We start from the raw sequence: 15,952 nt of genomic DNA, 5'->3' as shown, positions 1-15,952 counted from the left end.
GACAGTCCATCCACTCCTCATCAGCATGTCTTAGAGATATTTCCAGTCACAGTTCTGCAACAGGAACATCACGGAACTTAGAGGACTGAGCTCAAGTCTGCAACTTTTTTCACAGAATATTCCTATTTTGGTTGTTTTGACTGGACCAGAACTCATCCTCATGCAGTACTGTTCCACATCGCAAATGTAAAATTCAGATCTGCAGGTTTACCAAGATACGCATGCATTGTAAATCACTGCATATAATAGTAGTGCTGGAAACATTCTGTATGATTGCTTGCTCTCTTGCCCATAGAAGCGTGAAAGCTGTGGACTACTAGCACAGTTGCAGTCTAGATTGATCAAGCAGGATTGCAAGGCTTTAACTGAGACTGGGAAGGAGATGATATACAGATACAGAAAGTGGAGGGTTTTGGAGGAGAGGGGGAGGATAGGGCTAGAAAAGTGAGAAGAAAAAGGAAATAAAATATTTCTCTATCCCACAAAGCCTGCTTTCTAAAAACCCCCTCTGAGAAGGCAACTCAAACGCCATTTGCAAAATGTCCAAGAAAAATGCATACCAAGTATTTTGTAGTAATCCTCCCAGGCTTTGGAATAATCCATCTGACCAGTTTGGCCACCATTCTGATCTGTGGGCAGGTTTAAGAAAATTACATTTCACAAACTAATAAAATATATCATAGGTTAAAAAAAGGTCAGATCTTTTGCAAGCCACCTCAGTACTCCAAATAGATTCAGAACAGACTGATCTGATTCAGAGTAGGGATGACTAATTAGCAAGTGCTACTCATTAATGCTTGTTCAGGATTCAGAAGTACAACCAAATTTGGCTTGCAGACAACTCAGATTGCACACCGGCCAAATAAATTACGTTTGAATCTTACTTCAATTTGCAGTCTTCTGATTGCAAGGGAAAACTTCTCTCAATGGAAGTATTAATTTCTTGTGCTAATGACATGACAATATGTAACTGATGCACTTTCCACAATTTCTACAAGTATGTTCCTCATGAAACTTGGCAGCAGATCGTTCATGAGAGCTTCCAATCTTAGCCCCAAAGGAAGTGAGTAAGATCAAGCAGTCCCTAACTAGCAAAAATTAATTTCATCAGCAGCACCAGCAAACGCCTGCAGTCTAGAAGACAAGACTCTTCACCCTTACAAACTCTATCATCTTCCAATCATTCCTCAGTAGTAGTGTGCTGGTGTAAGGATGGGAGACAGAAGTCACTTTTTTCTCTATTCTATTCACAAAATAGTTAACTGTTGTCCTTGATCATATTAGAAGGTGCTGTAATGTCTGAGCAGATTCCAGTTGACACTTTCAGAGGTTTCACCTTACAGTCCAGACACATGCACATGCTCTGTTTGATCTCTTTGCTTCTCAAATGCTACAATGCGGTTAGGCAATCCGCTCAATGTGCTGCATGAAACATTGAAGTACTGCAAATGTTGCTACAAAGCTGCTTTTGAATATTGCAGATGGGACACTGAAATAAAAGATCATGAATTTTGAGGTGGTGGAGAGGGGAGAAGAGAGAACAGAGGCTGCAATCTGCAGGATTACATTCAAAATTGATCAAAAGTAACAACAGAAAAAACAAGTTATGGTCCTATATAGTGTATGCAAGTGCAGGGGTACACTGAAAACATACTCTCATGGCAAGAGGTTCTTCAAGGTGATTCACATGATTATAGAACAGCAGATCAGAGAAATGGTAAAGCACACAGTCAATTTGAATAGAACATAACTAACATATCCAACAAAGATAGAAAAGCAACTAAAGAATTCCCCACATCTTCAGAGGATTACTTTGCGAGTGTTGTTGCGGAACATAGGTTGAGGTACAACTGACCTCAATTTTGGGAACACTGAGGGAAATACTGCTACAAATTGATTCTCCATTACCCAAGGAAGTTCAATACATCACGAAGTAGCAAAGATCACCAATCTGTAATGCAATACTCATACCTATATCAAAGCTGAGTAACAGACCTTCTATTCCAAAGATATTCTTTCTATACTTCAGAAACACTTAATTGGCTGTAAAGTGCTTTACATTTTAAGGCACTTTCATAAACACAAATCATTCTTATCCTTCTTCCCAATATCACAGGCTGTTCACATCAAAGTGCTTAAAGGGCAAATGCACTTTTGAACAGTTTCGCAAATGGAAGAACTTGCATTTCGCAGCAAACGTCAAGTATGGAAATTGGTTACAGAGGTTAGTAACTATTAGAGTGAGTGAATAACATACTTTAATAAAAAGTTAGAAAATTCTGCAACTGGCAACACAGGACAAGTCTTGAAAAAACTAAATCTACATTTAATGCAAGGTTCCACGTCAAGCTTGAAATAAATGAATGAATGGCTCATTTTGAAAATACACACACTAGCGGAGAAGCAAACTAGCATTTGTGCATGTTATTGAACTCCAAATGATCTTCGTGTGATATGATTTATTTGAATCAGGATTTATGGAGAAAACAAAGAGTAAGAGCAACACATTTAAACCTCTCAAGTACAGCTCAGCAAATACAAGTTCGGAACCGAACCCCATGTAGTTCGCTTTGCACTTGGCGCTTTCTGAAGTCCTTGAGCCTATGTCCTCTGCAGTTCCATGTGGGCAACATCTAATTTGTTAACATATGCATAAACTCAATTGTGCAGTTCAGAGACCATGTCATCCATCAGCCCAGAAACACATGATCTGATTGGTAAACTACTTATCACACACTCTTTAAGCATCTAATTGAGTTAGTTACGGAATAGAACTGGAAAAAAAAAGATTGTGGGCAGTTCCCATCACTTAACTACAGCATTACTACCTCTGTACCAGAGGAGCCTGGTTTAAGTACCACTTTCCCCAGGGGAATGTTGTAAATATGTCTGAACAGGGTGACTAAAAATACCTAAACCACTCTGGCAGGGTTCTTATGGTGCCAGTGGTTGTATGCCTACTTCTGCACCAGAAGGTACAGGTTCAAGTCCCACTTGCCCTGGAAGTGAGCTATAAGAGTTGCAAACAACTCGACTGAAAATAATTAAACCACTTCGGCCACAAGTGAATTCTTATTCCTTTCCAACGAAAGGGATTGCAATTTAACAAGCAAATAAAACAGTGTTCATTTGAGATTCTTTTCAAATGAATGATAATTTCATCAGGTCTGTTCTATCTGGTTAACAAGTTACTGTCACTGATCACCATTTAGCAGCAGATCACAAAAAGGAACACTCTACAAAAGTTGACGGATAAAAATGAATAGAATATCATATATGCAGTAAGATAACAATACTTCCAAAGTCTTACCTCATGATTCAAACTCAAACTTGACAATAATTTTAATTGTTTTTCACATAATATCTTAAAATAGACACCATACAACACAACAGCCAAGATACAGTTTCGTATCACTGATACTTTACATATAACATTGTACATAACTGCACAGAATAAACACTCATTGACTGGAACTGTTCAAATGTTTCAGCGAAGGATATTTGATAATTGCCCATTTTTGTGATTAGCCCCATTGTCACACAGACCTGGGCACAGAAATTCCCTTTACACTAACGCAACAACAAGCATCATCTCTCAATCTCAGAAGACCATCTCCTTTACTTTAATGCTGAAATTCCAATTCCTATCCCAAAGGTTATTAGCCATCGTGCTGGACAATTCTGTGCTGTGGACTTGCGCACTAAAATAAATGTAAAAATAGCAGACACAGGAAATCTACTAAAAAGAGTGGAAATATGCAGCAGACCATGATCATCTATCTCATATTTAGCATACTGTAGACAGACGCCTTGTGAAAAACAGAAATCAGCAGTTCTTAACAGGACTGAACAAAACTATAGCTCTCAAAGATTAGAATGGAAAGAGAGCATGATATCCCAGCAGAAATGTTGTTGGGATTACCTCCAAACTTACAGCCACCTTTAGCAGTTTGACAAATAGAAGACTTTCAACTCAAATGGTCCACTCATAACGAAGTGTCAGATGGGAGGACAGTTTGAGAACACACACAATATCTTGCACTTATTAGGTTTGGAGTTTATCAGAAGTGACATTGATTCTGGAACTGCACATGTAATAGCTGAAAAGTGCTAAGCACAGAAAATGGAAAGAACTTGAAAAATTTATCTATATAAATACACACCTGAATTTTGTTGCGAGTTTTGCCCCATTGTTGGTTGCTGTTGTTGGTTAGGCTGCTGGTAAAACTGGGAGATGTAAGCTGACCAGGCTGCTGTACCCAAATGCTGTGCAGCTTTACCTAGACACACACACAGTGTCACAGTAACTATCACTGTCTAATTTTGGTAGGCTTTACTTATGTGATAATATTAATGCTTACAATCAAGTTCAAAGTTTTAAAGGTCTAATTTTGAATCATGCAAACACAACTCTACATCCACTTACCAAACACAACTGTATCTGAAGGAATTAAAATCCAAGTACATCATTGATTATTACCAGTGATACTGGAATTGGTCCTCTTTCTACTGAATTAGCCTTCAAAGAAAAGATCACCAACAAGACCAGTATTCACCTCTCAATATATTTATTTAGTTACAGGAAGCTTTTGTAAAAGCATTAGTGATAAATAAACTGGACAAAAAAATGAACCAGATAACAACCTTCAAAAAATTTTATTCAAATATATGCACAGCTTAAGGAAAAGGGTAGAGAAGAGTTAATATTTCATACCTCGCAGTATACAAAGATGGCTGAGTGGTAAGAGAAACTGAAACATTGTGTAACATATCCTCCACTTAAAAAGTACACTCAGTGAAGTGGTTCTAAGTGGGCAGGAGTTGTTTTCTGTTTACGCAATGGAATTAACAGGGAGATGGGAGAAGATCTCAAGTCAAGTGTACAAATTGAGAGCAGAGTTAAGAAGCTGGGGCTGCCCAGGTTAAAACAGTCTTTCTGCAGAACAAAAATTAACCTAACCACTTCAGAAGAGATTACATTAAATTTTGTTCAGGAATCTATATCAAAACAAAGTATGCTGCTGCATCTGCTGATTTGAAACATACAATATTCATCCATAGACCTTTTGTTAGTACCATTTTGTCCCGTACTTTTCATCACCCTTTACTCATCAATTTTATTCATATGCGATTCACTACACTGCTCACACTCTGCAGTTTAAAAAGTAGTGAGATAATAACAGACAATTCAGGACAAACTATAAGAGGGTTAAAATAAAATCAGAAATTGAAAATAGATGATTAAACATGATAATCATTTGAAAGAAAGGATGCAGTCAAGTTTTGGGTGCCGGTCTTCTGACAACCACTTTGAGGTTTCAAATCCAAAATGTTAACTTCCCTCAGTTATTAGTGGATTACTGTGCTCACAGAAGTTGAAGAAAATGCTGATTATTAAGGAGAAGTAATATTTAAATAGGCTGGAGAACAGTGTTCTGCTGATACATTTTAACTACTACTACTGAACACCATGGGAACATTAGCTTAAAAGCAAATTATAGTAATAGGATAGAGAAATTATATACATGTTAGGACGAATTAGGACGAACAGGCTCAAAAAGGAAATGACAATAAAATGAGTTACATGATATCGTGCTAAGATACTTAATTTACAGTAAGTGGACATTTTTATGTATAGTATACTGTAACTTTTCAGTATACAGAGGAACCTTGATTATCCGGCATTCGATTATCTGGCAAGATTGCAAGGTCCTGATGTTCAGCTCAATTATATTACCCAGCATTCAATAATCCGAATATCAGGTTATCTGGCAAGACTGCAAGGTCCCGATGCTTGGCTAAACTATTCCATCCAGCATTCGATTATCCGGAATTCGACTAACTGAAAGAAATACTGCCCGCCCTTCGAATAATCGAGATTCCTCTGTAGTAACACATTTGCATAGCCTATTTATATTCTACGGTGGGATTGCTCAGCACCAAATATCTGGTGGTGATAACTGACAAAAATAAGAGCTGCAAAAATTTGAGCATGCAAAGGACATAAAAATATAACATGTTTAATGAGAGTGGGCATGGCCTGCAAGCAAGAATATTTTAGCAGTAATGAAACAGAAGGGAAAGCAACAGTGAAAATCTAAAATACTACTTAAACTGCAGCAGTCTTACAAGATAGATGGCCTGGCTTTTGGTGGTGATAGTGATGCTGTTCATACAATTACAATGTTACAGTCAATGAAACAAACATAATATGGAATGAACATTATAATGTATTATCTTGGCACTGCAGCATTTAAACCCTCATATTTAATTAGAAAATAGCGTATTACCATCTCCACCTTAAGTAAATGAAACAATGGGCTTGGATTCCTAAATTTGTGATAGGCTATTTTGTAATAAGAGTAACATTAATTAACTGTAACTGTAAGAAATGATGGAAAACTCATTACTTTGAAACTTAAGGTATGGTGGTTGTGGCGCTAAATTCTGCGGGACTTTTCCCTTAATTGGTTGCAGGTTTTTCTCCATCAGGAGATAATGTTGCTGCACTGCTGAATGATAGGATGCAATGCTGACTGGATGGAGTAGGTTTGATGGGAATTCTCTGCCCATCTCAAATGCAGGGTGCTGTATTGTTTAACTGTCAGGTCAAGTAACAATCCTGGACATCTAGATGTAACAATCCTGCTCAATCTAGAATAGAGCAGCCAAGATTCCTTATAAGTGTAAAACAATGTGGAAAGAGATCTTGGCGGAGAGAATGTGCAAATCACTAGGATTGCTATAATCATGTCAGAAGTCACATGACACCAGGTTATAGTGCAACAGGTTTATTTGAAATCAAGCTTTCAGAGCACTACTCCTTCATCAGGTGAAGTGGCACTTCCAAACCAGTACCTTCACATCATTGCTAGAATAATGGTACAAACACTTTAAACTTTTCTACAACATAAATTGTTACAATTGTTAGGTTTGTTTCAACTAGTCTAAGCTGCTACAGCTGGGACAGAACGAAAATAAAAACAATTAAATTGGAAAAAAGTTGTAAATAATTTAAATAAATTTGACTGTGGTTAGGACTGGCTGAAATAGATGCCGGAGATGGATTACAGAAGCAGGTTTTGCACTTAGAGGAAATGTGTGGAGGGGAACTTAACGTGTTGAAATGTGTGGATAGAAAAACACTGCTTTGTCTCTTGAATTTCAATATCCTTGTACACATTTCAAGAAGGGTGATGAAAAGTCACTGCTGTCTAGGTCTTTAGCAAACCACTAGATTAAACTTAACAGAACTAATACTACAATGAGTTGGTAAAGGGCCAAAGGACAATAAGAAAACACAGCTGCTGTTAGATATAAACAAATCACTCACTTGGATCCTGCTGTCCTTGTTGCTGCCAAGGTTGGTACGTACTTCCCCATCCCTGTGTCATAAAAGCTTGTGGTGGGCCACTACGTTTGAAATAAATGAGCAAAACATTTAGCAAGGTGGATATGCAACAGGATATCATGAATTTAATATTGGTCCTGGTATGTGCTAATCACCTAGTGATGAGTAGGGGGGGCGGCGACGCGTGGTTGGGAGCAAAGGATGGGAAAACTAAGGTCTTGATTCTAAGGCAACACTGCAAGGTAAGATAATTATTACTTGCGAAGGCCTTCGATGTAGGCATGGGTTTATGCATGAACCAGGCAGACCTGCAATACCCCAGGAGCAATTTACTAATTAGCAAGCCTGGCTCATGACCAAGACTTGGAAGGGCAAGTTGCAAAATGTTGGTTTTCCTAATCAGACAAACAGTGGCAGAGTTACCAGTAATGTAACTCCAGTGAGCGGCCTTTTAAATAGCTAAACTGTGCACACATGGGGTCCAGGCTAACCTTGACCTGCATTTTGACAGCGGGATATACTTGTATGGTCAGAGTCAGAGTCCATCCATTAGGGGGAAGGAAAGAAAGTGGAGCCAAGGATTGAACCAGATGTGATCTCATTGAAATGAGGAAGTAAATGTGGGTTGAATGGCCTACTTCTGTTCCTTTGTCTTATGGGATTATTATTGAAGGATTTTTCAATAGCTTAATCAGAGATTCAAAACTTGGTGAGGCATGCATATATTTATCAGAAATTCTGACCAAAAAACTCAAAGCTTTGAAATAAGGTAGGTAGAAACCACACATTGTTGAAACTTCGCAATGCCCCTCCACTCACATAAGTGAAGGCAATTGTCCCAGCTTAAAATGAAATTACTGCAGAATTATGTTGCTTACTTTTGATGGTGTCCAGGTGGTCCTTGACTATAAGGGCTTGTGTTAAACCCTCCAGGGCCACCAGGTCCTGGACCCTGAAAGTGCACAAAAAGGAAGTGTTTAAGAAAGAGAAAGAACTTTTAAGTGAAGAATTATTTCATTTTGAGTTGTAATGTGAGAACAGCAAACAATTTGGTCACAAGGAAGTTCCATAAGCAAAAATTATATTAGCGACAAGATCATTTGTTTTAGATACAAGTGATCAGGTTACTGGGAGAACTGCTCTGCTGTTTACTGAAACATAATGCGAGACCTTTTATGAGAGACTCAGTCTTTATTCAATAGCTCATCTGTGAGATGGTACAATACTCACTTCTTTGCAGAAGTCTCAGCAGAGGTTGTGTTCAAATCTATGAAGTTGGGTCTGAACATACTTCCTTCTGCATCAGATAGGAGTGTGATATCACTCAGCCAAGGCTGACAGTTATGAACTCAGAGTCCTTCAAATTGTTTACTGCAAGCACCATTGTTTAAAAAAAAACTTTCATTTTTAAAAATTTTAATCTCTATTCGATAAACAATCAAAATTCTTAATGATTAGCACAGACCAGAAATTTTGATAACTCTTTCAACCAACCATCCCAGTTATGAGTCAGTGGCTTCTTCTGAGCTGCAACATTTTAGGATTCTATGAACTTGAGGAATGAGTTATTTTGAAAGATAACAGGCCCTGCACAACGCAGAGGGAACACTCAAAAAGAAGGGGATTGAGAAAGTACATGACTCTGATATTAAAACTTTCTCATAGGGGTAAATAAATCAACAGATGTTAATATGTCATCATGCAGCAGCATTGACATGTATCTGCAGTGGAGCTTTATTGAAGGCTAAAAAAAGTCTGGAACAAAACTAAACTGTGAAGCATAGATTGAGATGAAAGAAATGGAAAACAGCAGTCAAAAAATGGAATAAAATCTTACCCCATTGATTTTTTCTTCTATTAACTGTCGAGCATGCTCAATCTGTTGTAGAGCTCCACGGATAATGAATATTCGAATATTAGGATCAGAATTTGGTGGTGGATTTCTCTGTAGTTCTACATGTGCTCCTGTTTGCTGGTTGATGCTTTTGATCGTCTCTCCCCCTGAAGAATGAGATGGAAATATTAAAGTGCCCTTAGAACAGAGTTAACAATACATTTCATACCAAAATACAACTCATCAGCAATAAAAAAAAACTTAACTTATTTATAGACCGATTACAGATTATTGTCTAGTAATTCTGCAGTAATATCGGGCATTCACAAACTAGTTGAAAACATAACCTAACATGAACCACCCCTGAAACAAATGCAGATGCTAAAACATTTACGTTAGCGATTTGCTTCTTACATTAGTGAAACATGTTAAAAAAATAGCTAAGACAACAGAACAGAAGCATAGGCCAAGACAACAATCAAAATTAATGACTTCAGTTCCACTGAAAATTAATTGGTCATAGAGTTGAGTTGTACTACAGCCTGACTAAAATCAAACTAGTCTGTACATGTGAAACTATGGTTTTTAATGTCAATCAGGAGAGTTTTCAGCCTCATACCTCTGATATACTAGAAAGGGTAAAGAGTATTTACAAAGATAAAGAGACTACATTCATAACCCATTGTTACATGTGACCATTGGTCAGGCATACAGCCTTGACCCTGGTGACATGATCTCCAAAGGACCATAAAACAATTCTTCAAATGCACGTATGTGCACTACCACTCCCAAAAGCAAGTAAAATCCCTGAAATACAAAGCTCAAATGAGGAAGTGTTGGTATGGTAGTGGGGTTTGAAATTTCCTTCATTAAGTAATTAAGTACATAAGCCTCAGCTACTTCACTAGAGTACAAAGCAGGATTCAGTAAGCCCAAAAGAAAAACAACATTGCATATAGTTGCATGGTGAGCATTCATTAACAAACCAACGTTTTGCAGCTCGAAACTAATCCCCAAGAATCTGATCTTTGTAGAGGACTTGCAACATATGATAATTTGAACCTTCTATAGCCCACCAACAAGCATCAAACATTTTACTTGCAGCAATTTTAGTTGGCACTTAGAGACATGTCAGAATATAGTGGGTGTGATGGACAGGAAGCTCAATCATACAAACACAGCCAATACAGCAAAGCAAATACCTTTGCTTGATTTTATGGTCATAAGAAATATCTTCAAAATACACTAATCTGATCTGTGGGAATACCCTTGTTCACAACAAATGCAAAATTCTAGATCAGATACACCAAACTGGCTAATTTAATAAAAACACATCTCTCACTGTGCTGTGTTAAAACCTTTTTTCTTGGTTAATTTGGTGAGAAGGAGTGGTAGAGAGAAAGAGATAGAGAGAAAATACTGAAATTAATGGCACAAACAATTTAAAATATTTTACACATTGACCATGTTCTTGTAGGAAAATGTAAATTGCTTACTAAATATACAAGCAGGAATTAATGAGCATGCACCCATAAAAATCTTACGGATAACACCTTATGGAATAGATACGCAAATATAGCAGGAGTTAAATGCAATCAGTTGTTGGGAAATTTCTTTCCTGCCCATTTGAGTTTTAGAAGAGTAAACCTCTGTCCAGAGTGAGCTATGATGTTAACAATTCCTGTGACAAAATCAGGTCAGGACATTTAACTTATAACAACAATTGCAAGCGCCCATGCAAAAACTCCAATGAACAATGGTGCGAACTTTATTAATGCTGTAACCTCTAGGTTTGACAACACCATTACAAAATTCAGAAAAATATGTTCCTCACTGCAGATCAAACTGAAGGCACTTAATTCAGAGAGTAGAATTCAAACAAGTTTTAAAATGAGTTCTAAAATTATTTAACATACTTTATTGGCAGTTTGCTCCTTAAAACCATGTCAATGGTTAACCTATAACTTTGACTTTAATAAAATATATCCTATAAAATGTAATGCCTGTAAAATGCCTGCAGCAAGTACTAAATTGAAATTCATGTGTTAAAGAAGTTCAGTCACTAAGATTTCTCTCATAGCTCAATTCTTACCCTCCCCCAAACAGTTACTGTGGAAAGTGCCTTTTTAATTGCATCCTTTTGTAATGTTTGCAGACAGCAGGGAAAGTACCTGTTAAACATATTGAAAGCCAAGGAACGTAAAAAAAACGATGCTATTCCCCTACAAAATCAATTAAAGCGTGGCCTTCCTAGATGTAGCCAATTTACGCCTTCTCTTCACTGCTTTATTCACCAAACAATCTGAGCTCAAAGGCTTTTCAAACCCGCACGCTGATTAAAATCTAATGTTTATGTCCTAACATCAATTACTTGTTGAGTTGTGTATGCTTGCTCTGACTGTTTCTCTCACTGTCCCCTTCCTCCAGTGAGTCCAAAGGGGTGCCCTTGGTGGTTAATGCACCCACTGGGGGAGGTCACTCACAAGACGCTTGGTGGCCAGTCACAGACACGTTCAACAGTCAGTCTATTCTTCCACCTGACAGGGGTGCAATGTGAAACCGACTGCAATGGTACTTGATGAAAATTGTAAAGCAATTAATCAAACCAGTAAAAAGACAGCAGTGACACTGCCCAGCACTAGAGAATTATCCATCAATTTTTTTTTATCATGGTAATATGGCGAAGAGAAGTAACGATTTATCTTCTAGCTCCTGCCTTCACCCAACAGAGAAAGCACTTGACGTTTCTATTGCCTCACTGCCTTTTCAGAATTCTTTCAGCTGGTCAGAGCCACTGAAAAGGCAATGCTGGACATCAACTTTAGAGACTGGGCGATAGAGTGATCCTGAAAAGACCCGTGAAATACTGGTTATGCAGTCAGATTTCAATTACACTCCCTCCAAAGAGGGACGGGTGGTGAGGGGAGATTCACACAAGATCATGAACCGAACCCTCAACCACCAACAATTAATGTCACATTAGCTTCAGCACATTGTAACTCACATTAAGCTGTGGATGCGCACAATGAGGGCCTGGTTTTTCAAAGCGTGTGCTTCTTCACCCGCCCCTGTTCTCACAACCACAATATAGTCAAATGAACTGATCTTTTTTAATGTGGGTTTTGTGGGGCAGCAGAATGGAAGGGGGGGGGGGTGTTGGTGCGGTAGAAGAGAACAAATTTTGGGTGATCTCAGTCACATTTCATCTTAAAAACAGCTCCATTCAACCATCATTAGTTTAGTTAAAACAGGTCAAGGGTTGTGTCAGAAATTTAAGCCACTTCATTATTCTCTTCATGAAAATGTAAAGGAGTCCGACAAAGTTTAACTCTCCAAAACCAGACTTCAAAGATCTCAGACTTGACAAAGCAAAAATGCCTTTAAATACTTTTAAAATGACTCTTTTTCTAATTATTTTGCAATTTGTAGTAAAATAACAGGAATAAATGACAAACACTGGACATCAAAAACAAACGCTGAACACTTGACATATACAGTTCATATTAACAGAATAAAGCAGTAAAACGGTTTGATTAAGTTAGCTCCAGTTATACTGTTGAAATTGTTGAGATTTTAAACCCAGTTAATGGTTTTCGGGGGGGGGGGGGCGGAATCCAAGGCTGCGCTTTTATTAAAAAAAAAACCAATGCAATATTTGAATGAAGGTATCAGTTTTGGCCAGACACTTCGCTTTGTTTAATTTTGTGAATTATCCATTCAATATCATGTGTTATGGATTTGTCCACACCCTTAGAGAGCTCTCCATTTAATAATCCACTTAAGCACAAAACATTAACCTCTAATAGTGACAATCTATTGGCAACAGAAAGTTAGAAAGGAAAAGCATAATTGGCCAGTATGCTTTAATGCTGTCTAACATTCTTAAAACAGCACCTCAGTACGTTCTGACCATCACCAGGTTCTTAAATATTGCATTATACACTACAAAATTCTCTGCAAACTTATTTATATAACACCTTTAACACAATAAAAAAATTCCAAGGTATTTTTCAAAAGTATCATAACAAACTAAAACATCGGAAGAAAATGGGTCAGGTGACCAGAAGTTTGGTCAATGATAGATTTTCGGAGAACTGTGACTTTGAAGCATGGAGAGGTAAACTGAGGAATTACCACAGCTAAGGCTCTACACAACAGAAGGCTTAGCCATCAACGAGAGTGAGATTAAAACTGAGCATGCCTAATCAGCCAGAATTAGAGAATGCAGATATCTCAGAGGGTTTGGGGAATGGGGAGATTACACAGATAAATAGGGGAGAGGCCATGGAAGGCTTTTAAACAAACATGAGAATTTTTAAAATCAAGGCATTGCAAGACCGGAAATAAATCTAGGCCATTGAGCAGAGGAGCTTAATTAAAAGTAATGGGCAGCAGAATTTTGAATGTCAAATTTAGGGAGGATGGAACTTGAGAAATCACTGCAAGTGCTTTGGAACGATCAAATCTAGACATTACAAAGACATTAAAACACAACAACACTAAACATCAAGGTCAGAATGAGAAGGAGTTCAGACCATTCACACTTCTTCCAGGGTCCATGAAATGATTCCACTGTGGACCAACCCCTGCCAAACAAGACCACTGTAAATCCCTACTTTTAAGAAACACCAAGCTCCCAAGGAAAAAGTAAATTGACAACTTTTATAACTATCAACCCAACTTTTCAACAATCCAAAATTTACAAGACATTAAAATATCAAAGCAAAATTAAGTCATTTGGCCTAATAAATCTGTTCCACCATTCTATCATGGCTGATAGGTTTCTCAACCTCATTTTCCTGCCTTTCCACCATAAATCCTTGATCCCCATACTAATCAAGAACCTATCCATCTTGGTCTTAAATACACTCAATGACTTGGTCTCCACAGTCTACCGTGGCAATGAGTTCCACAGACTTGCCACCTTCTGGTTGAAGAAATTCCTCATTTCAGTTCTGAAGGGTCATCTCTTCACTCTAAGGTTCCTAGTCTCTCCTACTAATGGAAACATCTTTGCTGTGTCCACTAAATCCAGGTCTCTCAGTATTCTGTAAGTTTCAATCGGATGCCCTCTCATCCTTCTAAACTTTGAGCACAGACAGAGACCGTAACTCCTCCTCATATGACAAGCTCTTCATTCCCAGAATCATTGTAAACCTCATCTTCACCCCCTCAAACACCAGCGCACCTTTCTTTACAGACTGCTCACCATATCCCAAATGTGGTTTGACCAGAGCCTGAAACAGACTCACCCAACAAACCCTGCTCTTATATTCTAGTCCACTTGAAACAAATGCAAAATTGCATTTGCCTTCCCAACTGCCAACTGAATCAATTGAGAATTCTGAACTAAGGTTTCTAAATCCCTTTGTGCTTTCCCCATTTAGAAAATAATCTATGCTTATATTCTTCCTACCAAGTACATAACCTCTCACTTTCCCACATTGAATGCCACTTGTCACTTATTTGTTCCCCCTCTTAGCTTGTCCAAGTCCTTCTGCAGCCTCCTTGCTTCTTTAATACTACTTGTCCCTCCATTTATCTTTGTGTCATTTGAAAATTTAGCAACTTGCAAACTTGGCAAAAATATGCTCAGTTCTTCTTCCAGATCATTTATGTCTAACGTGAATAGTTGTGGTCCTAACACTGACCCCTGTGGAACTCTACTAGTTCACAGATACCATCCTGAAAAAAAGACCTTTTAACCCCACTCATTGCTTTCTGCCAGCCAGCAAATTCTCTATCCATGCCAGTAACTTGCCCCTAACATCGTGAGCTCTCATCTAATGAACTTAAAAGACCCAATTGCAGACAACAAGCAAAACAAATGTCATTTACAAAATACCTTGCAAGGATTGTAACAAACACTACATTGGACAAACAGGCAGAAAAGTAGCCACCACGATAAATGAACATCAACTAGCCACAAAAAGACATGACCCACTATCACTAGTATCCTTACATACAGATGAGGAAGAACACCACTTCGACTGGGACAATACATCCATCCTAGGACAAGCCAAGCAGAAACACTCACGAGAACTCCAAGAAGCATGGCATTCCAACCAGAACTCTATCAACAAACACATCGACTTGGATCCCATTTAACACACGCTGAGAAAAACAGCAGGAAATGACATCACCAACCCAAGTAAACCTATACACAAATAGAAAGCAGGTCATAACACCAGTACTTCACTGGAGGCTCACTGATGATGTTACCTAATATGGTGATGAAACATCTGAAAATGAACCTTCTAGCTCAGCAAACAAACTTAAATCCATACTGACTATTCATATAGAACTTTAGAGTATTTGAGACAGAATGCATAAGAGGAAGTGAATTTTCTTTAGTAATACTTTTGGTAGAGGGCATATCACAGAAGAGTGAAGATACAAAACTAGTTCAAAATGGAACCACTTCCACTGGACTTAGCAATTTATTCTTCATTATCACATCCTATGCTTAATTCAACCAACATTATCCAAACAAGAAAATTGAAACTGGAAAATTTGCCTTCTCTGTTCCACGAGTTTCCTTTCACAGTGGTTTCTGTCATCTTTGCTGGTGCAGATCCATGAATTTAAAGTCTGCTGCACACCATGGGTAGATAGTGTCATAAAGAATTCTCCACAGTGCATGCAACAACTAGCGTCATATAAGTGGAAGCTGGGAATGTTGGGACAACCAACGCAAAGGGATGGGATCAGGGTTTGAATCTGCTAACTGGCGGAAGACACCTGCTTGAACTAGGAGTGGGAAGAAT

General features: G+C 38.1%; 1 protein-coding gene across 7 annotated transcripts in view; it reads right to left on the bottom strand.

Annotated features, from left to right (window-relative positions):
* Positions 1–15,952, bottom strand: part of fubp3 (far upstream element (FUSE) binding protein 3) — a 109,176-nt gene that overhangs the window by 22,248 nt on the left and 70,976 nt on the right. For 6 of the 7 annotated variants that reach the window (XM_087998296.1, XM_087998301.1, XM_087998298.1 and 3 more), the window contains exons 13-17: positions 9,189–9,352; positions 8,230–8,303; positions 7,334–7,413; positions 4,164–4,280; positions 561–629 (exon numbers count right to left, since the gene is read on the bottom strand). In XM_087998296.1, the coding sequence (XP_087854422.1) occupies positions 561–629; positions 4,164–4,280; positions 7,334–7,413; positions 8,230–8,303; positions 9,189–9,352 (504 nt within the window). The remainder of the gene's footprint in view (positions 1–560; positions 630–4,163; positions 4,281–7,333; positions 7,414–8,229; positions 8,304–9,188; positions 9,353–15,952) is intronic. The other variant, XM_087998299.1, reaches the window with a different exon arrangement.

The sequence above is a fragment of the Chiloscyllium plagiosum genome, unplaced genomic scaffold (genome assembly GCF_037043375.1).
Source record: "Chiloscyllium plagiosum isolate Xiang-an unplaced genomic scaffold, Cpla_swu_hap1 HiC_scaffold_21, whole genome shotgun sequence".
NCBI lineage: Eukaryota > Metazoa > Chordata > Chondrichthyes > Orectolobiformes > Hemiscylliidae > Chiloscyllium > Chiloscyllium plagiosum.
The sequence above is the reverse complement of the archived record's forward strand: the minus strand, read 5'-3'. Positions and strand labels throughout refer to the sequence as shown.